Source organism: Brienomyrus brachyistius, chromosome 22 (assembly GCF_023856365.1).
Source record: "Brienomyrus brachyistius isolate T26 chromosome 22, BBRACH_0.4, whole genome shotgun sequence".
In the NCBI taxonomy this organism is placed as follows: domain Eukaryota; kingdom Metazoa; phylum Chordata; class Actinopteri; order Osteoglossiformes; family Mormyridae; genus Brienomyrus; species Brienomyrus brachyistius.
This window is the reverse complement of record NC_064554.1, coordinates 4,557,972-4,584,008: the sequence shown is the minus strand read 5'-3', so window position 1 is coordinate 4,584,008 and position 26,037 is coordinate 4,557,972. Positions and strand designations below refer to the sequence as shown.

Genomic DNA, 26,037 nt, shown 5'->3' with positions numbered 1-26,037 from the left:
GTATTCACACTAGTGAAACTCTAAGTCTATTGGCTAAAGTGAGGAGCCAATGAGACACAATGATGCATCACTGTTACCTGACTGTGGTGTTCAACCAATGACAATTTGTAATGCTTTATTTAACCACAGGCCACACCTTCCAGATAACTTCAATACTGTTTATCAGCCACAGGGAAAGCTAGCACTTTTCCGTGCTTAACAGAATTCATATAAATATCAATCCAATTCCGATTTTTCGCTACCGAGCCTTCTGTTCTGTTCAGTTTTATAAAAAGCAATTACAGAAATTATCAAAGAAATTACATAAATTATTAATTAAAACCGCAGAGCAGCTACAGAATTGAAGTTAACATATCTTGCTTCACACTTTAACAAGTCCATGAATATGAATTATTAATTTACTAAATGCAATTTAAAATTTTAATAAGAAGCTCTGAAACATCACAGAATGCTTCACAGATTGGCCCTTTGATCTTCAACAACCTGCATCGCTCAGATACTGATTGAGAATCAGTTTTGACTCTTGTGTCAATGTGTGAATGTGAAATCGATTTCATTTTAAGATTCACAAACACAAAAATAACTGATCTACAAGCATTTGCCTGAGCAGATGAAAAGTGCATGAAGGAAAAAGAGACTGTGTTTTGTTTTCTGCAGTTATATCGGTGTCATTGATATGTTGAGTTACCTATTTACATATGTAAAGTGATCACCTTTGAGATAACAGCGCTTTGTACTGTCCTTTCCCATGTGACATCCACCAATGCAAAGAATGGTCTATGCCTGCTGTTAAACTGGACATAAAGACAATATACATACACAGCGCTCCCAGAAAGCCATGGGGCACTTGTAACAATTTGTAACAATACTGTAACAATTTGTAACAATACTGTAACAATTTTGCAGATTTATTGCTTCCATAAAAAAACAAAACAAGCAATGTTTAACACATCTGCACATATGTCCTTCACAGACATCCATCCATTTTCCAAACCGCTTATCCTATTGGGTTGCGGGGGGTCCGGAGCCTATCCTGGAATCAATGGGCACGAGGCAGGGAACAACCCAGAATGGGGGGGGGGGGGGGGGGGGCAGCCCATCGCAGGGCACACTCACACACCATTCACACCTATGGGCAATTTAGCAACTCCAATTAGCCTCAGCATGTTTTTGGACTGTGGGGGGAAACCGGAGTACACGGAGGAAACCCCACGATGACATGGGGAGAACATGCAAACTCCACACACATGTAACCCAGGCGGAGACTCGAACCTGGGTCCCAGAGGTGTGAGGCAACAGTGCTAACCACTGCACCACCATGCCGTCCCCCTTCACAGACATTTCCTTCTTATTAAGTGTCATAATTTTATTTATTTATTTTGATGGACCCATTTGGTTCTGTTCTTATAATTTTCCTATTAATTGCTTTTGGAGTATTTGGCTCCAAATTGGATTCTACACACAAATGTTTAGTGTTTTATATTACTGCAAAAGTGTTACTAATTATAAAGTACCAAGTGATGCTGCTTATCAATGAACTTTTTAACTCAAAACAGCCCTTTTACAACTATAATTTAGATTTCAATTTTCACTTGAAGTGAGTGTTTACTACTGATTGTGTCTAATGTGAAATATGTTTTGGTAAGCAAAAGAATAAAGAAATGATTTCATTACAAAAACAAAAAATTTGCAATATTTTTACTGAAATAAGATAGCGTCTCAAGACTTTCCCTGAGAACTGTATTTTGATAAAAATAAAATAATAAAAAAAAACATCTTCAGCCACCATTAGTGGGGCAAAAAAAAAAAATGCATCGGAAACGCATTTATTATTAAGAAAAAATAAACCTGCACAACGGAAAGTACATTTCAAGCTGTATGGGTGACAAATGGAGAGCGAGCTCACTTTGTGTGTATTTTAACGATAATCGTTATGTGTAAAGTGCTACTGCCCTCTGGCGACGATGACAATGAAAAAGGGTGCAGCGTTTACCATTATTTCTAGGTATGTACTTGTAATAAAAGCATTCCACTCCACTTAGCGTTTGTGTTTATGTATAAATATGTGTATTGGATGACAATTAACAAACATCTTAAACAAACAAACAAACATTCAATTAATTAAAATTCCACTGCGGTCTTTCTTTAGGAACTACAGTACCCAAAATTCTTTTCGTTTTTTTTTTCAAACCGGAAGTTCACATGTAGCTTGTTCCTGGTCTGAGAGTGCTAGTGGTTTGTTTTAATTTAGAAAATTTGTACAAACTGTGACCCCCCACGATATTTTTTTAGAGAACATTCTTGTAACTTGACAATGTACTACATACTATTAACTTCTTGAAGCGAAAACCTTTTGGTCTTTTGCATAAACCGGTTGCCCATGGTGACTGACCGACGCTTCAGTTTCTCTGATTCAAATTTGCTCCCTCGTTATTTAACTAAATGGTGAGTGATTCATTTTTGTTCTCAGAAATGTGCAAGACGGATTTAATAGAGTAGCTGTACAATTTTTAGTTAACTTCTCATTTGTACTTTTTAACGGCAGAGTTTAAAACAGAAGAAAGGACTGAAAGGTGAGTGATTTGCTGTAATAACTGCATAGATTAGGTATTATCAGTACATACATAACACATGGTCCTTAATCCAGGCTCCATCGATGATGTACTGGGTGATCTGTTGGGGGACGATGGTATGTATTGTCTCTTCTAAATCCAGTAAGCATATAAATACACAGATTAAATGTTTGACTGTTAAGTCTTAGATACATCACGGTAATTTTTATATCTTTTCTTGGTCTCTGTTTTGAATAGGCTCTCCAGTTAGGACTCAGCCCGCGGTTCGTGTCTCTGGCAGGAGCGGCGTCCTGACGTCCCGTAGTGGGAAGCGGTGAGAGGAAACTAACATTGGGATGGTGGGCTGGGTGGGCTCCTATAAATAACGAATATGACGAAAGATATTTAACCGAATTAAAATGGCGTTTTACAAGCGACTAGTAAAATACAGTTTTTTAAATGTTTGTTTTTTCAGGTCATTACTGGATGATGACTTCTTTAGTAAGTTGGCGGAGGAGGTCGGCGAGGATGAGGTGTGCTTAGATCTGCTATCTTCTTTGTACGGAGTAAAATGGTGCTTCTCTTTCTCTAATTGGGCTCTCATGGTCTGGCAGGCTTCTGATGTGTCGGAGGCTGATCCAGCAGCCCTCCTGGAGAACATAAAGGTAGGCAGGTATTACATGTGCAGCAGTTACATAGGTTAGGAAAAAACATCCTGTTACATTATTTCTTAACCACAGTGCCACCTGCTGGATCAGTCTGACATCGCACTATTTAATTTTAGCCTAGCTCCAATGAGCTGCAGTGAAGAATCCCTGTTCTGCGTGTGAACACAATACTGTCGACCCATCACTAGCACAAACCCTCTGGCTTCTGACTGCTTATTCCTGCTACTCTGCCGCAGGACATGGATGAGATGGATGCTGACCTCTTTGCACCAAAGAAGAAGCCGAGCTCCGCTCCCCTACCAGCCACCACTAAAGCTTCAGGGGCAGGAGGAGCTAAACAAGACCCAGCCCACTTGGTGGAGGGTGGAGCACTGGAACCGCGACATGTGATTGGTTAGTGATCTAGGGCCCCTGCTGGTGGCTACGTGGTACTGCACTAAATGCATTTAAATGGAACAAATGCACCTCTGTTCTTTAATTTTAATTTATTACATTCTGTATGAGGGGCTGCATGGAAGGTTCAGTGGTTCACCCTGTTGCCTTGCACCTCTGGGTCCTGGGTTCAAGTCTTGGCTCCACGTGTGCGGAGTTTGCATGTCCCTGTGTCATCGTGGGGTTTCCTCTGGGTACTCCGTTTCCCCCCCACAGCCCAAAAACATGCTGAGGTTAATTGGAGTTGCCAAATTGCTGGATGATGTACATGTGTGAGTGACTGGTGTGTGAGTGACTGGTGTGTGAGTGACTGGTGTGTGAGTGACTGGTGTGTGAGTGACTGGTGTGTGAGTGACTGGTGTGTGACTGGTGTGTGTTTGTGTGCCCTGTGGTGGGTTGTTCACTGCCTTTGAGCCTCCGGACCCCCTGCGGTTACAGATGGGTGGATGGATGTTCTGTATTTCACTGTATTGTAGCGCTTCATATGAAGGCCTTCGTATAAGTATCCATGCAGCTGAAGGCGCCCTTTCCTGCGTCTCCATTCCATACATTATCTCTGTCATATTTGGCAGACTCTCCCAACGGCGATGCCAAAAAGCCCAGCTCCGCCCCAGCGGCCGCCACACACAGCTATAAGAGATTCACCTTCGCCGGTAAGAGGGCTCTCTGCACCGCTCGCCGCTCCGCTGCCTCTCGCAACCTCGCCTTGGCCACAGCCGCTCATTAAAAACCACTGTCACTGGCCAGAAGCTCAGTCCTGTATCCCACATGGGTTTCTGTCTTCCGCGATGGTCGCATTTTGAGAGGGGAGGAACACGGCGATACGATTGGTCGAAACGATCGACTTGTTAATGGCACTGCATGGACAAACGCATTGGCACACCTGGCCGTTACACCCACAGGAACCTTCATTCTAAATCCATAGGCATTTTCAGGGACCGACTCCACATCGATGCCTATGGAGTTAGAATGGGACGTCATGAAGGTCCCTGTGGGTGTAATGGCCAGGTGTGCTGATCCATATCGGGCAGTTGCCATCGCTTGACCCTGGCGGTGCGTAAGCTCTTGGGCTCTGTCTAGTTATCCCTGCTGTGTGACGCTTCACAGTGTCATACGCCATTAACTATGGCCTTTCCTTCCCCTTTTCTGCAATGCGTCAGATGAGGAGGACAAAAAAGGTACCTGAGGAATGTTAAATGTAGAACGATGTGGAGCAGATGCTCAAATGTGACTCATCTCCCTTTACGATCCTGCTTTTCAATCCGATTGATTCAATCATAGCTTTAGCATTTTTGTATTTTGTTCGGGGGATGGTAAGGATACACACTGCATTTAGGCCGCTGCATAAGGCAGCCTTCCCTTGTGATCTGGCCTGGACGTGTACTTCCTGCAGACACTGATGACCCACTGGCTGATCTACTGGACGATAGAAAGGAAACAAAGATGGCCGTCAGCGATGCCGTTTCTGAGCAGAGAGGTCTGCCTGTGTCCGAGTCCCCCGTCATTAAGGCGAGAGAGATGGGTGAGTGATGGCTCCGCGCTCCCCGTGTTCCTGAGCTGACCAGAGGTGGCTGAAAGACCACTCGTCCCACTGCAGCCTCACCGAGCCGGGCTCCCGGAAAGCGGAACGAGCTGACGTTTGATGAGGACGAGGACGACCTGATGGACGCCCTGGGCTTTGGAGAGAGTCCAAAGGGGAAGGGGGGAATTCTGCCCCACAAGAGGCCGAGGTGTGGGCTTGTAACAATGCATTATGTAATAATGCAGCATTATGTAACACATTTTCTTCACATAATGCAATGTTATTACATAATGTGTTGTTTATACACCATGTAACAAGGCATTACGTAAAAACACCACATTATGTAATGACTCAACAAAATGTTACACATTTATAGACTACATTGTAGTTTTATATTGCATCCTCCTATTATTGTCACCATTATCATTGTTATTATTGTTATTATCATTGAATTTGTTACATTCTGTCGAGTTAGTACGTATTACATAATGTGTCGTTACAGGGCCTGCCCTCGTTCTGCATATTTTGTTTGCTTCTTTGCTTTTCCTCAGAGCAACTTACAAATTGAACCTATTGACCTAGATGGGTGCTTTAGTGAAATATGTTCAGTACCTTCCTCAAGGGTATAACAGCAGAATCCCCCCCCCCGACTAACCATTGGGTTTACCAGTTTAATGCATGCAGGTCCCTGCCCCCCCCCCCTCCATGCAGTGAGCCCCCACAGCTGGTCACAACTAGGCTGGATGAGATTCTGGGCCGGGGGACATCTCCACGCCTGCTTGAGCGCCCCCCTACTGGCGAGAAGAAGGAAGTACTTATGGAGAAGCCAGCAATTGCCAAAGGTAGCAGCATTTACCACCAGAGTTCACATCCTGCTATATTTGGTTGCTTACGTCAGTGTTTCCCAAGCCGGTCCTTAGGGGGCATAAACTTGGACTGTCTGTGTCCTCAAGGACTGGGTTGGGAAACACTGGCTTCGGTTATTCTGTGTATGCGGCACTAAATGGGTTCCATTCTGAATCATCTTGGGTGTGGGGGTTACGCATGATGTAATGCCGTGGTGTGTGCCCTCTCCCCAGACTCTGCCTTTGGGGACGGTGACTTCACGTTTGGCTCCTACCAGCCCACTGTGGTCTCCACGCCAGAGAGCCGGCAGTCACAAAGGCAGTCAGTCAGGTGTGACCGACTTTACTCTCGAAGGTCCTCACCTCTGCAGTTGAAGGTACCATTGGTCACGCGCCTCTCCCCTCACGTTCAGGTTTTCAGCAGAGGAGACTGGCAGCCGGTCGCCAGAGGGGAAGCCCAAATCCCCCATCGCTGGCTCTCCCTCTGCTAAGCGCCACAGCAAGCCGGCAGCCAGTAGGCCAACGCTTCAGCACGACAGCCAAATGCTGGAGGAGAAGCCGCGACTAGCCCCTCCCCTTCATTCACGCCCCAGTAACCCCGCCGCTGATTGGCTAGGCCTTAGCCGGGATCCGGAGGAGCAGGAGGAGGATCCAGAGGTGAATGGTGGCCAGGGAGCCCCACCGCCAATGGGAGCCTCGCAGGGAAGTGAGCGCCCTTCATCTGACGGGAAGCCGCCCCTACCAAACGCTCCTGCTAGCGAGGAGGCCAAAGACTGGCTGGCAGGAGCACTGACCCGGAAGAAGAACCTTGCAGCCGCCAAGGCGGCCGTGCCCCGAGACCCCCAGGGTGGCGGCGATGAGGTGGACCTGGACTCCTTCCTCACGTAGGCTTGGCTCGGCCAACGCAAGCTTTGCATTTGTTGCCTTTCAAAATCCAACCTAAAAATTCTGACAAAATGGAAAAGCTAAAACCACAGCTGCAGTAAATTGCAGGTCACGTGACACAAGATGCCCTCTTCTGTTGGAGAGATTTCTAATGAACGTAATTCCCTATTTAGGAGTAAACTCAGGTCACCACCAACTCCTAGGAGGAAAGGGGAAGACGCTGTACCTACCAAGGAATCGAGGTATGAGACAAGGGTTAACGGGGAGGTCTATTGTAAATCAGACAATATGGCCCTCAACCCTAAAATATTAATGTAGGGAACAGCAGGCTTATTATTATTATGTGAATGAACTGAATGTATCTAGATATTGCTCATTGTTGTCCCATCAGTTCCTCATTGCCATGGGAGACCTCGAGCATGCAAGACACTCCATCTCGTCATTCAAGTCCAGTGAAGGAGGGCCTACCCAAACCTGGTAAGTCATCCACCCATCTTCCCTTTGTTTATCCGGTATAGAGTGGTAGACGGGTCTGGATCCTGTCCCAGTCAGCCTAGCGCACAAGGCGGGAGGGACATTCCGCTCCCGGGTTATGCACGCCACAGGCATTCAGGTGCTAATTAGCCTAATTATATGTTTTTGGAAACGGGTTTGGCCTTTAAAGAAAAATCTAACCCTAACCCTCAGTCAAACTCCCAGCCTTGGAAATTAGGTAACAGTGCTAGCCACCGGTCCACACTGCCGCCGGTCCACACTGCCGCCGGTCCACACTGCCGCCGGTCCACACTGCCACCGGTCCACACTGCCGCCGGTCCACACTGCCAACTGTCAGTCATACAGGTAGCTGGGAATTGTTGCTATCTATATTACCATCCTAATGAGCCAGCTACCTTACAGTGTAGGCCTATCTGTACAGTGTGCATCATATTTCTTTAGTGTAGGGTATGCAGACCTCATTGTCACGGTGGCAGTTGTTCAGTCATCATGCCATTTCGTGTTCATGCTTTGGTTTAAATGTACCCTTGAATTCACTTACTTCAGCAAATAGCCAGAGATATACATTAGTAGCAGTGTGGAATTTTAAAGTGAACTTAACAAAATCGGCTAGTGCCGATCTTTCTCCAAGGCACCCTTTTATCAAGTAGTACCACAGAACGTGAACGCTACAGGCTTCCATACCCTGTGCAGACTCCCAGTGAGCACGTGCAGGACATTCTACCTAAAGAGGCAGTCTCCAATCAGATCAAAGAGCCCCACCCTATTAGATTCTGGGTCAAGTGGGCTTGACTCGTGGACTCGAGCTAGGCAGCACCCTCACTCACCAGAAGAATACGGGACCCAGTCTTCCCTCGCAATCCACCACTGTCATAGCAGCGAACACTCCCCATACAGAACTGGAATCCTGTTTTCCCACTGAACCAACCAGTTGAGTGTAAAAAGTCGCTGTCACAGAGTACTATGGTCGGTCTGGGTTTCTACTCTCTGGATCTGAACTTTCCACCTCTGGTAATATTCATCCTTGGAACACGATAACAGTCAGCCCATTGAATAGTAATAGTGAATGCAGCTTCTGTATCTTCCAGTGCCACCCGAGATAATGGGGGGGAACAGTGCACCCATTCAGGTAAGCCTGTTTAAAACCGGCCGTCCTCGTCCCCCAGACAATGTGTCAGTGTCGTACCCGTTCCACGCTTCCCTGATCAGCTTCCAGGCAGCCTGCCGGGTGTCAGATCTTACTCTTCCTTCTCAGGTTTCTCTGTCTTTTTAGCTACTGACATCTTTTTAGACACCTTCCCTTCATAGAATATGTGCGATATCCTTTCAACTTGCAATAAAATGGTTTTTGCATTAGTTCTCGTGTTCCACTTAGACTTTTTAAGACGTCTAATGTTAACCTATATTCCCTTATTTGTAGTCTTTTCTCTTTTTTTGCATGTAGTGCAATGTCTTGCAATTCTTCATGTTCGGCAGTGAACTGCAAACAATTCTGGTACGTTCACACACACTGGCAGTAATGCGAGTTCTGATTCTGATAGTTGCTGCAGTCCCCACTGCCGGGGACAGGGGGCGCCGTGCAGAGGAAGGGACCGGAGCAGCAGGCGGGGGAGCTGTCCCTGCAAACCAGCATGATCCAGCTAGAAGGCCAGGTAAGGAATGCCCAGTGGGGCTTGCTTAGCTTGCTCATGGGTTTGTGTATGCGGCCGTTTCACAGTCGTTGAACGGTGCCCCCGGTGGCAGGTGCGGAGCCTGCAGCTGGAACGCGACCAGCTGAAGATGCTGCTGGACAGTGTGCAGCAGAGGCACGGTCAGGACACCGAGCTCATGGAAGCGGCTCACAAGTCCAGGGTGAAGATGCTGGAGGAGTCGGCGGCCGAGAGGGAGGTGCGGATGCGGCAGGAGAGCGAGGGCCTGGCGGAGCGCCTGGCCAGTGTCACCCGGCTGGCGGAGCAGGAGCGGGCCGAGCTGCAGGCGCAATACCAGCGCCGGCTGGCCCAGAATCAGCAGGAGCGGGACCGCGAGGTGGAGCGCCTCCGGGAACTGCAGCGGTACGGAGCCGGGACGCCGACAGGGGGCTGTCTGCATGGCCATGCCTGGTGGCATCGTCTGCCATCTTGGATTTTCCCCTTTGCTAGGAGATCCATCCTAGAGATGAAGAAGGACCATGAGGAGCAGGTGCAGAGGCTGAAGCAGCTGAAGGAGGAGGAGATCGACGCTGTGACCAGCGCGACGTCTCAGACCAGGTCAGACACTCCTAAACATTCTCACGCAGACATACACACACACAGCATGCCTGAGCTACACACGCAGTCCCCCTGTCCGCGTGCAGGTCTCTGACAGTGGTGATCGATCAGATGGAGCAGTTCTCCCGGCGGCTGGGCGAGCTGTCCTCACGTGTGGAGAGCACGCATGAGCACACGGCACAGGGACTGGAGCAGGGCGCGCGGCACAGGGACCAGCAGCTCCGAGGTACGACAGGCCGCGAGCTCGTCCACTTCACCCAAAGCCATCTTCAGTTTTACTGGTTACTGCGGAGTATCTGGGATACTTGCTCAGAATTGCTTTCCGTTAAAAACACGTCCACTTCCAAGTGACTGGATGCCCCCACGCCTGTCATGTGTCATGTCGCATTCAGGGCAGGTGCTAAGCTCAGGACCCAGAATTTACCTTTTTGATCACAGTTCCAGACCCTTAAACACTATGCCTCCTGGTGGTCAATTTGAACACAGCCTCTTATAATTCACTGCTCCATATGCAAGTTCTGCAGGAACGGCTAGACCAGCAGCAGAGCCACATGGTTGAGGAACGTGCGCGGCTGAAGGAGGTCATCGACAGGATGGGCATGCAGCTAGCGGAACAACAGAGGCAGCTGGAAAAGGTCAGAGGTCACTGGAACTAGGGGCAGTGCTTTGGGACGCCTGTGAGGTCCTGAGGTCATCCCGTGTTGGTGTCACGCACATGCCATGTCAAGCCCATGTGTGCCTGTGTCAGGAGCGATGGAGGGTGTCGGGAGAACAGGCCAAGGCAGAATCAGCCCAGAGGGGGCTGGAGGAAGAGAGGCGGGCCTTAATGCAGCGCCTTTCTGTGGAGAGGGAGGAGCTGGAAAAAGCAAAGGTGGGTGGAGCTTGTGCAGGGGATGTGGGTTTTCAGGGGGTGGAGCCTGAGGCTCATGCATTGCACCATGCTCCAGATTGTTGCAGGTCCAGCCACCTCACTCGCTTCACCCCCTTCTCCATCTTTCCAGAGTGCCCTGCTGGAGGAGCAGCAGGCTGTGATGCAGCGCTGTGCGGATGAGCGTCGGAGGCTGGCAGCCGAGTGGGCGCAGCTGCATGCGCAGGAGAAGCTGCAGCAGGAGCGTGCGGAGCGGGAAGCCAGCCGGGCCCTGGAGAGGGATGCCCACCGCGAGGGCACCATCATCAGCATGGCCCAGGTAGTGGGCTGGGCCGCATCACACCACCTTCCCGAAACTTTGCCATTTTCTCGCTGGTGAGTGGCGTTTGTCATTCAGCAGTTACGCACCCCCACCCCCCACTCGTGCAGGAGCACGCCGACCTGAAGCTACGTGCAGGAGAGTTGCGGCTTCATGAGGAGATGGCGGCCAAGGAGAAGGCGGAACTGGAACGCCAGAGGGCGGAGCTGGACAGGGAGAAGGAGAAGCTGAGCACAGCCGCCCTGCACCTCAAGACACGGGCTCAGGAGGTGGAGGCCTTCAGCAAGGTTCGTCATGGCAACGACCCCATCTCCCGGTCATGTGACGCTCTTTGACAGCCATGTGCACTGAAGGATTTATCAAATTTCCCTTAACATTTTAACTTAACACACATTTACAATGATGCTGTACATCATCCCAAATCAGTCTTAGTAATTCAAGCTAAAATTTGAAATGAACTGAAAAGAAATTGTGCCCCCTTGTGGCAGCTGGCCTCAGACAGGTACGAGGAGGGGGAGAGAGCTCTGCAGGAGGCGCGGCGGGTGGAGGAGGAGCACCACACCCGCCTGAGCAGCATCCGCACCCAGGTGGAGCGGCTGCGGAGCCAGGAGCAGCTCCTGAACCAGGCAAGAGTCCGTGGGGCGGGGCCTGAGAATGGGTGTGGGGGCTGATTTTGTGTAGCCAGGAAAATGGCTATTATAGATAAAGGTGAGTTTGTTACCCTGCAGGAACGAAAGCACATAGCAGAACAGCGCCAGGAGGTGGAGCACTTGAGGCGAGGGCTCCCCATCAGCCCCCAGCTTCCTGCCGCCCCCATCCTCACAGGTACGGTCACATAGAGCCTCTCTCTCATCCGTACATACCAGCAACTTTAAATTTGTGAAATCTCCCATCTTTGTTAAGTTACGCACTCTCTACCAATCAGAAGGTCAGCAGTTCTGATGTAACGCCTCTCTGTGCAGTGTGTTAACGCACATACTGTAATATATCGTTATGTGTGGTGCGGTTCTGGCCCGGCTAACACACCCTTTACCTGTTAGATGTGGCTCCAGCGCTGGGTCTGCCTCCCTCCACATTACCCCCCCAGTCTACAGCCCTCCTGAGCCCGACAGCAGCTCCTGAGCTTCACCTAAAACTTGCCCTCCTCAGGCACACGGCGGAAAAGGTACCATCTCACAGTCGCACTTTTTACCGTGACTCGACGATCGTCCCAACCAGGCCATGTTTCACGCGCCTTTGCGTGAACATCTGAGCTCCAGCAGACACCTGAGCATTTAGTTTCCTGTTCTGGATCTATTGTGGCCATACCCCCCACCCGCCCCCCCCCACATCCAGATATGTTACCATAAGGCTTTTCTGAGATTCTGCCTGTACGACTTTATACAAGTGGCCAGATTGAGTGAGAGTGACAGAACCGCCCCTGATCCATACAGGACCGGGACTTCCTGCTGGATGAGCAGATCTTCCTGGAAACGCTGAAGAAAGCGCCACATCATCCTGCCTTTCACACAGCCTGTTGACCGCCTGGGCACCTGCACGACCATGTTTTATATAATAAACCCATTATATACACAAATTTCTTACCAACATTGTCTTTTCCATCTCCTCTTTTGAGCTGCATTTTATTTCATGTCACACAGCATAATGGTAAGACCATCGTCTTTCCTATAATGAATTAAAAACTGTTGTAAGAGATGCATCTTTTTCTTTTAATATTTTAATATTTGCGTGTAGAGATTCCATGACCCAAGGCCATAGCTAGAAATTGTAGGCCCCCTAAGTGTGACTTTGCCCCCCGCCCCACTTTGTTTGGCACTTCTAATCTGAAGAATTATGGACCAGAGTGGGGGCCCTCAACGTCACATTGTGGGGTGAGGGGCCCCTACACAGTGCTGAGCCTCCAGAATCTCCTGGGGTACCCAGACTGGGGTATTCATGCCCCCCTCCTTCCTGATGATGTAATACAGTCACGCCTCGCACGACGGAGATATGTTCCAAGAAACGCGTTGTTAGTGTACTACACACCTAGGCTACAGTAACGTTTTTTTAAGTAGATTAGTACTGTAAAAAGTACTGTATAGTAAGTACATAAACCAGTAACAGTTGCTTATTATCATTATCAAGTATTATGTACTGTATATAATTGTATGCGCTACACTTTTATAGGACTGGCTGTGTAGTAAGTTTGTTCACACCAGCATCGCCACAAACACGTAACGCGTTATGACGTCACTAGGCGATAGGAGTTTGTTTGCTCCGTCATAATCTTACTGCACCACCGACGAATGTGTGGTGCTTCGCTGATAGAAACGTTATTATGCGGAGCATGACTAACGTAATATGGATTCAAGTAACATTTGGCCATATTATTGTAATGCCAGCAGGGGGAGACTCTACTATTCATACAAGTTAGTTTGTATTGTGTGTGCAAATCCTTGTCTTACCGAACTGGCTCTGGATAGTTATTTGCCTTCGGCAATACACGTAGGTCTACATGTATTCTTTGTACTTATTTCTGAGAAGTTCACAAGTATCATTAAACAATGAAGTGGAATTATAAGAATGAAACACTGAAAAAACAGCCTTCAACTAAGGATGCGTAAAAAATCCTCCTGTTACTACGCAATCATGAAAAGATTTCGGAGCTGTTATACGTTTTCGCCGCTTGCTGCAGAAGTAACACCTAATAGAGTAGCCAAATCCACGAAAAGGGGGTATGTGACAATATGTGATGGGATCTTTTTTTTCCTCCCGAAACCAGAGATTTGACTCTGACAGCACGGGCCATTAGCGCACATTGTCTAATACTTGTGTTTCATTGAAACGACTCTGCGCATTAAAAACAAAGTTAATAAATAACATTGAAAATAGGACACGTGTCTTACCTAGCACCTTCCATATATGACATATTCAAATACTCCCATAACGGGCGGACCGAGACATCGTAGCAGCGGCAGTGAATAAGCAGAAGGCTTGCGGGCAGAAAGGAGCAAGTCTCCTTTATGAAGTTTCTTAACAGAACTATCAAAGACACCTAACGACCATTGGAGCAACCGTAACATGGACTCACAAGTTGGTCAGATCCTGGACAGAAAGGTACACACAGAGGTGGGTAATTTATACAATAACGAAGGATACGTGAGGATCGAACATGGTTCATGTAAGATATACACAGAACACAAGAAGGATTAATTTACAGTTACTCGCGCAGCATGCTGGAACGTGCAAATCCCACCGGCGCTACAATACAATAATCTAACGTGAGGTAAGCATATCTTAAAACCAACTGTGCCCTTAAAATAAGCTTTTTAATATAACGATTTAATTCTTAATAAGATTCTGAACTGTAGTAGGTTACTGACCCCTGTGGTAGAGGCCCCTAGGGGCCTTGTCTGTGATTTACCCTACAATAGTCCTTCAAGTTTTGCGTGAGATCCCATGACATTAAATATCCAATTATAAACATAAAATAATCACACTAAAAGAGTTTAAGGTCTCCATGTGCATAGCATTTTCTGGAAAAACTAAAGAAATTTAAATAAACAGAAACGGTCAGTCAAAGGTATTAATTCACATTTGGCTAAAATCACGATTTCAAATCGCTTCAGTTTTAAAAGCCAGCTACATGCTGTCATTATGCTCGTTTTGTTTTAATGGATATGCATGAATCAGACAGACACTTTCAAAATGTCCAGTTGGGACCAGCATCATAATTAGTCAGGCTAGGCTATAATGTTAATGTTATATAATAGGGTGGCCAGATAATCCATGTCAGGGAGGACACTTTCAGCTAGCACAAGATTTGTTAGCTAGCATTTCAATCAAAAGGATCTGGATTATATTTAAGCACAGAGTTCTTGCTGCATACTGATTGGTCAGTTTCCTAATCATGCATGTGTCACTAATGTTAATGTGAAACAGCTGCATGAGTCTTTCAATCAAGGAAACAAACCAGTCAAAGCGCAAGAAAAATTTAACTATTCAGCCAAGCACAGGAGCCATTCGGTTTAAAGTAGGTTGAAAAATCTGAAGTAGCTCAAAGTGACATGGATTATCCGGTCTCTTTATTATATAGTGGTATCGGCTAACGAAATGTCACACAATGTTTCTTAAAATGTAGACGTCTTTTTGTTACTCAAGCTTTAATAGCCACAGAAGCAGCTATGGGATGTTGTCCAGACCAGTTGTGCACTAATTTCAGCTGCAAAATGGACAATACACAAATGTACACAATATGGTAAAGTATTTGCCCTGCAGTTAATTTTACGCATGCCACCTTTTTATATCAAAATATGTCGCGTTGTCAACAAAGAGTGAATAAGGGACTAAACAATTAGTTAAGCATTTAATTGTTCCGTTTTCAGTTATTCCACTCATGCCCCGTATGCAAAAAATCAATCTGCATGCCATCTATTTATATCAACATATGTTGCGTTGTCCATAAAGAGTGAATAAGGGAACCAGAGTAAACAATTACTTAATCATTTAATTGCTCCATTTTCAATTACAGACACTCCTCTACTTGCGAACAAGATACGTTCCGAACGGCTGTTCGTAACTTGAAATGCTCGTAAGTCATTATTCAACATCATTTTAAGGGTATACGCAAGTACAGACGCTCCTCTACTTACGAACTTTCAACTTACAAACTTTCAGACATACAAACGAAGAGGACTGTAAGTCCAAATTGTGTTCATTGGGCTCCCATTTCCTGTCCGCAACATCAATTTTCTTTTCTGCGTGCCATTTCCACCTAGTGTGACTTCTGGCCGCTACTCACACCATGCAGCAGCATAACGCGTGTACTCCTAGTATCCTAGTTCTCTGTACTTGCGTATACCCTTAAAATGATGTTGAATAACGACTTACGAACATTTCAAATTACGAACAGCCCTTCGGAACGTATCTCATTCGTAATTAAAGGAGCGTTTGTACAAAGAACTATAGATGTTGCCAACAGGAAATGGGAGCCCAATGAACACAATCCTCTTTGTTCGTATGTCTGAAAGTTCATAAGTTGTGAAGGGGGGCTAGGTTGCGTGCTAAACTTTGTCACACTGAGAAAGGGGAACAAACTGGAACACAGGCAGGAAGAGAAGGGGGGCTCCAGCCCTCCTCGTAGTGTAAGTAAATTCCGGAAAGCAGAAGGTACATTGACAGGCTCGTGGTGACATTAAGCTTACACTTGACCTGCGGGGACATAACAAGGTAGGGGGTCGCTGACGCTGCTAAATTGCAACATAACAAGATAAGATAAAAGGGAACGGGTGTGGGGACTAACGCCAGCAATGTCCAAACAATAGTTATATGTTACGTCAACTGGAAAGAGACCAACAAGAACAGTAGACGCCCTAAACGGGGTATAAAAGTTAGACACAGACAACAGGGAGCTGAGCTTCCCTTGGTGTGTACTTTTGTGCATCTGAGGGTGGCTCCCGGATCGATCTGTACAACAAATAAAGAGAGCTGACTTACAACCATCCTTTGCCTCACGAATGCATCTTTTCCTCATCAACGGACTCGGTGGAGTCTAACTCCAACAATTGAAAGTTTGTAAGTAGAGGACGTCTGTATTCCAATGTGCAAAAATAAATAAATAGAAAATGAAAACGACGAGTAGGTTGTTATCAGTGGTACCAAAGATCGGAATTATGGTCAATCCAAGTATTTTTAAACCAGTCCGTATCGGCTACCAAAAACTTCTCTATTTTATTTCCCACATTCGTTGTGCATATTGCAAGGTGCAGTTACACTATGCAGTAAATCTTTGGCACATGGTGCATTTTGGAATAGATGATGATCACTGAGTAATATTGCAGTTTCAAAGGCCAAAGAACATTCAGTACTTACGCTATCAGTGGTTTGTGGGTCTTTTCTGAACTGAAATTTATTACACAACCAGTTGGTGAACTGAACCAAAGGTGAGCTGCATTCAGATCTGTAAAATATTAACAAATATTTAAACAGCAGAGTGTAGGACTGTGACGTTACTGAATATTTTGTCATAGCCATGACTAAGACTGACTTGCCACAACCCTCCTGGTGAGATACAGATTATCGCTGGTCATTTAAATGCAAATGTGCATTTCTGTCAGGCCTCAAATAATAACACATAATTGGCGGTCAGTTGAACATGCTCGTAAGTGTCCTATTTATCCGCGCGCTAGCTTCAGAAAGCTACAACAAGCAGAGTCGTTCCGGAGGAGCCGGCATCGTGCAGAGGGAGCGGAGTTGAAACGTCGGGAATGTCGGCGGCGGGCACCCCGCCCCTGCTCGCACCTGCGCAGCCACCGCCTGGCACCCCGCCCCTGCTCGCACCTGCGCAGCCACCGCCTGACACCTCGCCCAGCCTCCAACACCACCACACCCTGCCGGCCAGCGAGTTCCGCAGCCTCGGCCCGCAGGACGCCCTCAGCGTGTTCCAAATCGAACAGGAAGGTGAGCCGCCCAGAACTCGCTCCTGTTTAATCCTGCTTACGTAGAGTACAAATGGCTCACCTGGTATAAAATAGAACTGCTACCAATAAAAAAAAAATGCTGTCATTATTATACAGTGAATTTTAGAAAAAACAATAACATTGAAGGGTGGTACAGTGGTTAGCACTGTTATCTCACAGCTCTGGAACCATGGTTCAAGTCTGTGGTGTGTGTGTGTGTGTGTGTGTGTGTGTGTGTGTGTGCACACTAGTCTGTTCCCTGCCTTGCACCTGTAGCTTCTGGGATAGGCTCCGGAACCCCTGCAACTCCGGATAGAAGTGGGTACAGAGAATGGATGGATGGACAATTTACATACATTTGATGAAAATGCTGTGCATTTTACAGTGTAATTGTTCTGCATATTACTTGTTCATTATTTGCGACATTTTTTCCGTGCATTCCATCCATCCATCTTTGAACTGCTAATTCTACTCAGGATTACTTGGGTGGGGGGGGGCTTCATATCCGATCCCTGGAAGCACTGAGAACAAGACTGGAGTACAGCCTGGACATGATGCTAGAGTATACATTTCAGACTGATCTGGTCAAAAACGTCCTGTGATATTTCAGCATTTCACCTTTATACCTTTTTCAGTCATGACTTTAATGGATGCTGCACATCGTAAAGGAGCAATTCTGCAGGCGTGTTTCTCTGACAGTACTGTATTCCCTTTCTCGTATCTCAGCCTTCATCTCTGTGACGGGAGAATGCCCACTTTGCCTGGATGAGGTGCAGTACTTCCTCACTGTATGCCCTGAGCTCTCCCTGGGATGGTTCGAGGAGGGCCGCTTGGTAGCCTTCATCATAGGATCTTTGTGGGACCAGGAGAGGCTAACCCCGGTATGGCGTGTTTCTGTTACGGACCGTTGTGCAGCAATGTGCTGTCTGCATTTAGGGGGTCGCTTAAATCAGCCTCAATTTAATTTAGGATTGCAGAAATGTACTGCAGTGCAGGCACAGAAAATGATTGGAAATGTACTCAAGCAGAAATATTACTGGCTTTAACTGTAGGAGTTTCAAAAGAACATGAATGGAGAATGTAGATAATGAGTCTAATTGAACCAGGAATGTTTTAGTTAGGTGTCTAGCTTAGCCACCTTTTGCTAGCTTATTTGTGGTTTCTAAGTCATGATTATGAAGTCCTCCCACCTGCAGGAGGCGATGGTGCTGCACAAGCCCCACGGCACAGCAGTGCACATTCACATCCTGGCGGTGCACCAGGCCTTCCGGAAGCAGGGCAAGGGCCCTGTGCTGTTCTGGCGCTATCTACAGTACTTACAAGGTCTGCCACATGTGCGGAGTGCCATGCTCATGTGTGAGGATTTCCTGGTGTCCTTCTATCTCCGGTTTGGCTTCAAGGTGATAGGGCCATGCGAAATCACCAAGGGCCCCCTGAGATTCATCGAGATGGAATGGCCCATCGGGGAGCCGTCCATCACACGGCGGGACAGTGAACGCTAAACAGCTGGGAAAGAAGAATGAGCCTGGTTGTCATGGTAATGAGGGGGGCAGTTACTTGCTGAGATGGGCGGTAATACTGATTTTTAAAGCTTAGTGTTTCTCTCTGTTAAGCAGATAGGCAGAAATGCACGAAGGACAGACACCTCACCATGAAATCAAATAACACATTATAAATTCGCAACGTCTTGAGAAATATTTCTACATCCATCTTATTACCACTTACTCTAGTCAGGGTTGTGGGGCCATTCATATGTGTAGAATATGATGCTGATTACTCATTAGATTCTTTTTCTTAAAAAGTTTCATGCAAACAGACTAGGAGTAAGTCATGCTCATTTATCTGACACGTTCTATTCAAATCAACTTAGGGTAAAGAGCAGGGTTACAATTTGTGCACATTTCCTGGGATTTGAACCAATGACCTTTGTATCCCTAACACGACACTCTGCTGGAGCTACTACAGAATATCCCAAAATCGATAGTCTTGATTCTGAATTCCAAACTATTCTGATAACCCTGTTTATCAAAGTCCGCCTTATCAGACTGAACACAGTTTAAATCCATGTACTCTTCTCACCTTTTCTTCTGTAGTACACACGTATCACGACTGAACTTATCACTTGTGCACTTTTGTAGTCGTACAAACTGGCCTGTGTTTGTGGCAGCATAAAGGGAACTTAAAATCCATAGTTGCAATGTTACGTCTGGGTCTTGTATCTGGGCGGTATAACTGTGCTTATGACACAGAACCCTCTCATTCAACGGTGGTAATAAGGAAAAAAAAGATAAACGAAAGGATTGAAGGTACATCTGTGTCGTACTAACATGCTCTAAGCACCATCTCCGCTGCTCTAAACCCCCAATCAGTGCCTCTGCTCTCAGGGGGAGACTGAGTAACTGAATGGCTTTAAGTAACCCTTTGGGGCAAACTTGAAAAAATAAAGGAACTGTCCTTCTCTGCTCTGATTTACCTCTGTACTGTTTTATGCATTTATTTATGCATTTGTCATACAGTGCCATCGCTGCCCAGTCTTATCCTGTAGCCCAGGTTAGCATCAACTGATAACTAAGCGATAACTTAACTTTTGTCATAATTATGAGATCCTGCCCTTATAATTATGAAATGCTTTTAAGATCAATTATTTTTTCCTTTTGTAAATGCAGTGCACTTTCATGCATATATTCCTGCAGTCGTGATTCAATACTAAAACATTTCAAATCTTTTTTTTTGTTTTTTACGAAAGATGGATAAATGGGGCCGCCATCGTCACGTCATACCTCCAGCTGCCTTGTTGAGTTTTTCTTTTCTGTACCAGGGAGATGAATCTATTGACAGCCCTGCAGAGAGATTCCCATGCCAGGTATCGCCACTCGTATCAAACAGGAACATCCTTCCCACACTTTGGATTCGTAAATGAATCCAGAGGATATTGAGCACAAATTATCCCTCCACAGCTTTACTGGCTACACGCTTATTGACGCTTTGCTTGGGCCCTGAATCACAAGGTTGGTTTAACTAAGTCAGGGTTAGAAGATAAGTTTCTCACAAGGTTTCTTCCTTCTAGGGAATTTTTCCTTGCCATTCTCACCTCTGGCTTACTCGCTGGGGGGCTTTGGGCAGGGGTCATGTAAAGTGCTTTGAGACAGACAGTGTAAGGTTGTGAAAATGCACTATGCAAATTGTCTGGAATTGAATAGACAAATCTATTGTGTGTTATAAACCCATTTAGAGAGGAAAAAATGGAAAGTGAATATAGTGAGGCCGAGCTGAGGTGCGTTTGCAGGTTTTTAGCCCATTGCTCTATCAATAACGTGCATTTTGCTGGTGCGAATCATTTAATGCTCATAAACAATTGTGCTAGCAGCATGAGTCATGTGCTTTATAAAGGTCAGTTGGACAATAGGGAGAGGACAGGAACCAGTAATGCAGGCATTTATTCAGAAAATGGGCTGATAAACTCCTAGCTACACGTGTTTGTTTTTGAGAAACTCTGTACCACATGCAGCCACAACTAGTTCCATTACATGTTATTGTTCCACACCCAGTGACAGGAATGTGTGATTGCTACTCATCTTGAACACCATTCAAGGGACCTGGATGAAGAAAAGCGTGAGTGTAAAGAAACAGCATCAAACATGATAAAAGCAGTAGAGAACATCTTAGGCATTTAAATTAGATGAATTGCCCGCCCCCCCAAAACCGTAACAATTCCTATTCAAAGCAAAGGCACTCGGGATGAGAGAATGTACTTCTTTGGCTGGGGGGGGGGGGGGGGGGGCACCTATAAGATTCGTTCTGATTCACTCACCAACTCATTCAGTAGCACTTCCTGTTGGCATTAAATAGTTCAGAAATAGTTCAGTTATGCTACTATTATTTAGCCTAAATACTACCGAGTAACCGAAATACTGCCAGTAAGTCATATGAGAAAATTAATATTGTTATTGTTTTGTTATGAAATTATAGCACAAGTCTCTCAGCGTTTTATCTTAGCTACTCATGTTTGTTAAAAACAGTAACTTAACAGCTCATCACAGTCAGCTAACTAAATACTATGAGTAGCCTCTCTCACCACATAGCAACTGATTCTGGGTCAGGTCCACCTGCATCTCCCTAAGTCTGGGTGCCATTGACATTCAGGCAGGAGAGTCTACACCAGAATCTGTCTAGAGTATGAAAAGATTACATTTGGTCTGTATACGTTCTGAGGATCCGGCGTGCATTCGCCTGACCATATGTGTATGATCAGTCACTTGCCAGATGTGTATTTGATGCACTTAGAATCTTTGGGGGATTACCCCACAAGATGAGCCTGAACCCAATCCGGACCAAATGTTGTTCAGAAATCGCCCAGTTTATGGAGAATAACATGGGGTCAGTGACGAGAAGCATTCCAATGTACCTTTGCGTCTGCTAATAAGGTATGGTTCTGTTAAATGTGGCTCAGACTCATGTTTTTCAGATTGACTGCAGACCAGTTCTGCCCCAGGATCCTCCCTTAGCATATGTCAGTGTGTTAAGTCTCTGTACTCATGAGCAGAAGGTCCCTGGTTCGAGCCCCTGCCCTGATGGAATGGTTGCATGTGTGTGAATCCGGCTCATTAGTGCTAGTGTATTGAAATGCTTCTTTTCAATGGCTACACCTTACTCTCTGTAGCTCGGGGATTACAGTGCAGGGTCAGCATCCTCTGTGGGGACCGAGGCTTGAACCCACAATTGCCTGATTACAGCCATAGAGATTTAGCTCACCGAGTCACTCACTGATCCCTCACTGAATTTACCTTTTGACTCTGGTGCAGATATGGGCCAGATCTGGAAATAATGGATCAGTATTGGTCCATTGTGCCAAAAAAACACCAAGTTAGATCCGGTTTACAGATCTGTGGCAATTTCTGAGCGACATCTTGACCGGATCCCCTTCCGATCGATCTTGCTCAGATTCTTAGAGTTTCAGCTGCACATCTGGTAAGTGACTGATCATAAATATATGGTCAGGCGAATATGTGCCGAATTTGCAGCGTATACAGACTAGGGATGTGCACGAGTACTCAATTAATCGATTGCTCGAACCCATCAGCGACGATAGAGCATGAAAATGACGATCGATTGGCTCTAAAAATGCAATTTTTTTAAATTAAACTACTTTCATTCTTTCTGATTGGTTATGCTGGTATTTAGGCGGTAGTCTGATATTTGATTGGTTACGGCTGTGAGAAGTTGCGGTCTAGAGACCAGACCGGAGAACAGAGCGAAAATAGCTTCTAAAGTGCGCAGCGATGTCTGGCAACACTTTGAAAAACTTGGTGAAAAAAGTCAAGTGTAAGATGTGCAGCACCACACTCGTGTACAACTCCACAACGAGTTTGATGCGTTATCATCTTGCACATAAACACAAAAAAGCAGATGATACCGATGCCACTAGCAGCAGTCAGACGAGCATAAGAGATTTCACCATCAGACAGAGATGCGACAAAGGCAGGGCAGAGAAGATGACGCAGTTAATAGCAGAAATGACAGCAGAAGACTTGCTGCCTATTAGCTTTGTTGAAGGCGAAGGTTTTAAACGTTTAATGAATTACGTTGAGCCCCACTATACTGTCCCATCGCGCAAAACGGTCACTGCAAGGATTGATGCTCTATACGAAAAATGCGCTTGTTCACTAAAATAACTACGGACTCGCGGACTTCGCTAACCACCGAATCGTATATGACGCTAACCTGTCATTACATAAATGAATGGAAAATTCACAGCGCAGTATAAGAGACGCGAGGTTTCGAAGAAAGACACACAGCTGTGAACATTGGCAACTACCTGAAAGATGTAACAGAAAAGTGGCTGTTAAGGTCTGAAAAAGTTATGGCATGTGTGCACGACAACGCTGCTAACATGGTTCTGGCAAATCAAAGTCTTTGAGAATCAGTGCCCTGTTTCGCACACACCCTGCAGCTTGCAATCAATGAGGGCTTCAATGTTGCAACTGTAAAAAATGTAATAGCTGCAAGTAGCCGCTTGGTATCACATTTTCACCACAGCACAGTAGCTACAGCCGCGCTAAGGCAGAAACAACAAGAACAAAATATACCCGACCATAAGCTTATTCAGAATTGTCGCACGCGGTGGAATTCGGTGTGTGACATGTTCGAACGCCTTTTGGAACAGAGGTGGTCTATGTGTGCTGTTCTATCCGATCGCAGTGTTACAAAACTTGCAGATGCGAGGACACTTGACCTAAAAGATGAGCACTGGGAGACTGTGGAAGAACTGACACCTGTTCTCAAGTCTCTTAAGTGTGCCACAACTACAATGTGCAGTGAGACCCACGTTTCCAGTTCAATGGTCTATCCGATCACACACAGTCTCATCACTATAGACATTTAAACACACAGAGGAGTGAGTCTCCAAGAGTGTCTGAATTTAAAAATGCCGTAGCCGAATTTCTGAAACGGCGCATAGTTGCAGTTGGTGAGGATGCTGAGAAAGTGTATCTGCCTCTGATTGCAGCAGCTTTGGATCCAAGACACAAACATCTCAAGTTTCTTGAGACGGAGCTTCGGGAGAGAGTAAAAGAGAATCTGAAGCAGCTTTGCGAGACAATCCCAAATCCCGTCAGACCCATACAAAGTAAGCCGACTCAGCAACGGCCCTCGACACTCTTTTCGGCGAGGACTACGGCATGAGTAATGTTTCTCCGCATGACACCGAAATCGAAAGCTACTTCAGGGAGCCATGCATCTCTGTAAACCAGGATCCTTTATTGTGGTGGAAAGTAAATGAGTCTCGATTTGCAAAGCTAAGCACCCTTGCCCAGTGGTACCTGGCTGTTCCTGCAACTTCTGTGCCTGCTGAGCGCGTTTTTTCCACCGCTGGTCTAATTGTAGACTCCGCACTCGGCTTTCATCTGAGCGCGTAGATCGACTGATCTTTTTGAATAAAAATATGTCGTCCTTATGTTAATTTTTCTTAGCCATGCATGTTAAACTATTCAGGCTGTTTTTGTTTTAAGTTTAAGCAGCATAGTTAAATTATGCCGGCTTTATGGCGCCTATAAATTTACCTTTACCGACTGATCATTTTGAAAGAAAAGTTATGTTACCTAATCTTTAAGTTTTATAAAAATGTGGTAAAAATATTCAGGCTATTTTTATTTTAAGTTTACACAGCCAAATTATGCTGGCTTCTAATTTTTGTTAGGCTATGGGCTACTTAACAGTTGTTTGAAGTTATATTAAACTTTAACAGAAAACTTTTTTGATCCACAGCTGTTGTGATGCTGCTGAAATAAAAATTGTTTTGTTAAAAATAACACTTGAATAAAATAACTGAAAAGCAGAGTATCATGTGTGTTTTATTTGTTTTATAAACATAAAAAGGTAACTGACCAGAGAGAGTGGGTCTGGTGGGGGGGGGGGGGGGGGGGGGTTGCGGGGCTTCAGTTGCCGTTGTTTTAAAGTAACGGGAGAAGCGCATCCACTGTTTTATGATTGGCACGTAGTTCAAGCTCACGTGCGTTTTGTGTAGATAAATACAATTTGTAATATAACATTTACATATTTATGTATCTAGGCTATGTGATTAATTTTATATACAATGCGTCATGTAGAAAAGGCGCTTCAGCTTCACCTCATGCTGTTATTTCTTTTAAATGTTTACTGTATACTGTGACGCAAACGCCCCGCCCCTTGCTTAAACTCCACCCCCGATTAATCGAGTACTCCTTTCTCAAACCTGTTTATTACTCGAAATGAAATATGATCAAAAATGCCCATCCCTAATACAGACCAACTGTAATCATTCAGCACTATGGACAGATTCTAGTGCAGATTCTCCTGCCCGAATGTCACTGGTCCCCAGATTTAAGGAGATGCAGGTGGATCTCGCCCAGAATCCGTTGCTATGTGGGTATATTGCTTAATATTGTCAAAATGGTGGCAATGGCAGTTGACTTCAAGAATCCCACAAACTGGAAAAACGTACCACTGTTCTCACTAAGGAAGCACTGCAACGGATGCATTTGTTGAGGCAGTTGGGGAACTCGTTACCAACCCATCCTATTGTGGTACAACCAAGCCACCATCCAGAGCACTGTCTCTGTCTCCTTAACGGCACTGCAACTGCGCTCTATGCAGGCACCTTCACAGCTCATCGTGAATTCTGCTGTGAAGGTCACATCAGCCAAAACCTACCCTCAACTGAACATCTTCAGAACTGTAGAACAAGCATCAAGAATCATCGGTGACTCCTATGTAGGTTTGCATTTGTTCCAGAAATTCACTTTTAGGAAAGACTACCAGCCTCTGAGGACCAAAACGACTAGGGAGATGAACATCTCCTTCCCCAGAGCCGTCTCACTGCTCCTCACGGTCTTCAAGTCACACCCCCCACCATATCATTACTGGTATTGCCTCCAATATGAATAAGGAGAACTAGCAGAACTAGAGTGACCAGATAATCCATGTCGGAAAGGACACTTTGAACTAGACGGGATTTGTCAACTACTATTTCGATCAAATATACCTGGATTTCAAGAAGCCGGAGTTCTTGCTGTGTGCTGATTGGTCAGTCTCCTATAACCATGCATGTATCACTACTGCGAAGCAGCTGGATGAATCTTTCAGTCATGGAAACCAAGCAGTAAACGTACAAGAAGAACTGAAGTATTTAGCCAAGCATGCAGGAGCCTGTTGGTTTAAAAGTGGTTTGTAAAACCCAAAGTAGCTCAAAGTAGCTCCCTGACTGGTCCCTATCTGGTCATTATCTGGTCCTT

The 26,037-nt window shown here is 45.8% G+C and overlaps 2 protein-coding genes across 18 annotated transcripts; both read left to right on the top strand.

The window, feature by feature from the left end:
* The first annotated feature begins 2,305 nt into the window (after positions 1–2,305).
* LOC125717714 (fas-binding factor 1 homolog) lies at positions 2,306–12,527 on the top strand. Of its 8 annotated transcripts, XM_048990932.1 has the most exons (29): positions 2,306–2,445; positions 2,546–2,573; positions 2,648–2,689; positions 2,811–2,886; positions 3,028–3,085; positions 3,167–3,217; positions 3,457–3,613; positions 4,225–4,305; positions 4,813–4,830; positions 5,046–5,174; positions 5,250–5,382; positions 5,886–6,016; positions 6,254–6,350; positions 6,433–6,903; positions 7,078–7,146; positions 7,296–7,381; positions 8,488–8,528; positions 8,941–9,051; positions 9,143–9,450; positions 9,538–9,645; positions 9,732–9,871; positions 10,162–10,280; positions 10,394–10,516; positions 10,647–10,832; positions 10,943–11,119; positions 11,321–11,458; positions 11,561–11,657; positions 11,873–11,997; positions 12,266–12,527. In XM_048990932.1, exons 1-29 carry the CDS (start codon positions 2,443–2,445, stop codon positions 12,350–12,352), a joined length of 3,390 nt encoding a protein of 1,129 aa, XP_048846889.1. In that variant the 5' UTR covers positions 2,306–2,442; the 3' UTR covers positions 12,353–12,527. The 8 variants fall into 8 exon arrangements, with proteins under 8 accessions (XP_048846889.1, XP_048846894.1, XP_048846886.1 ...); XM_048990937.1 differs by lacking the exon at positions 4,813–4,830; XM_048990929.1 differs by having other exon boundaries at positions 3,028–3,217.
* Positions 12,528–13,739: 1,212 nt separating this feature from the next.
* LOC125717715 (serotonin N-acetyltransferase-like) lies at positions 13,740–24,604 on the top strand. 10 transcript variants are annotated; one of them, XR_007384591.1, is made up of 6 exons: positions 13,740–13,940; positions 17,000–17,270; positions 17,996–18,150; positions 18,466–18,806; positions 20,016–20,132; positions 23,775–24,604. XR_007384591.1 is itself a non-coding variant. In XM_048990941.1 (5 exons), exons 1-4 carry the CDS (start codon positions 13,893–13,895, stop codon positions 18,769–18,771), a joined length of 780 nt encoding a protein of 259 aa, XP_048846898.1. In that variant the 5' UTR covers positions 13,740–13,892; the 3' UTR covers positions 18,772–18,806; positions 23,775–24,604. The 10 variants fall into 10 exon arrangements, 9 of the variants coding, with proteins under 9 accessions (XP_048846898.1, XP_048846896.1, XP_048846899.1 ...); XM_048990941.1 differs by lacking the exon at positions 20,016–20,132; XM_048990939.1 differs by lacking the exon at positions 23,775–24,604 and having other exon boundaries at positions 20,016–21,043.
* The last annotated feature ends 1,433 nt before the right edge of the window (positions 24,605–26,037 follow it).

Excerpts from the sequence above, each read along its gene's own strand:
- LOC125717714 (XM_048990929.1), top strand. Across the intron at positions 10,833-10,942 it reads CCATCATCAGCATGGCCCAG|GAGCACGCCGACCTGAAGCT; the intron begins GTAGTGGGCTGG and ends CCACTCGTGCAG. Across the intron at positions 11,658-11,872 it reads TGCCGCCCCCATCCTCACAG|ATGTGGCTCCAGCGCTGGGT; the intron begins GTACGGTCACAT and ends TTTACCTGTTAG.
- LOC125717715 (XM_048990941.1), top strand. The coding sequence starts at position 13,893 with ATGGACTCACAAGTTGGTCAGATCCTGGACAGAAAGGTACACACAGAG. Across the intron at positions 13,941-16,999 it reads ACAGAAAGGTACACACAGAG|CTTCAGAAAGCTACAACAAG; the intron begins GTGGGTAATTTA and ends TCCGCGCGCTAG. Across the intron at positions 17,271-17,995 it reads GTTCCAAATCGAACAGGAAG|CCTTCATCTCTGTGACGGGA; the intron begins GTGAGCCGCCCA and ends CTCGTATCTCAG.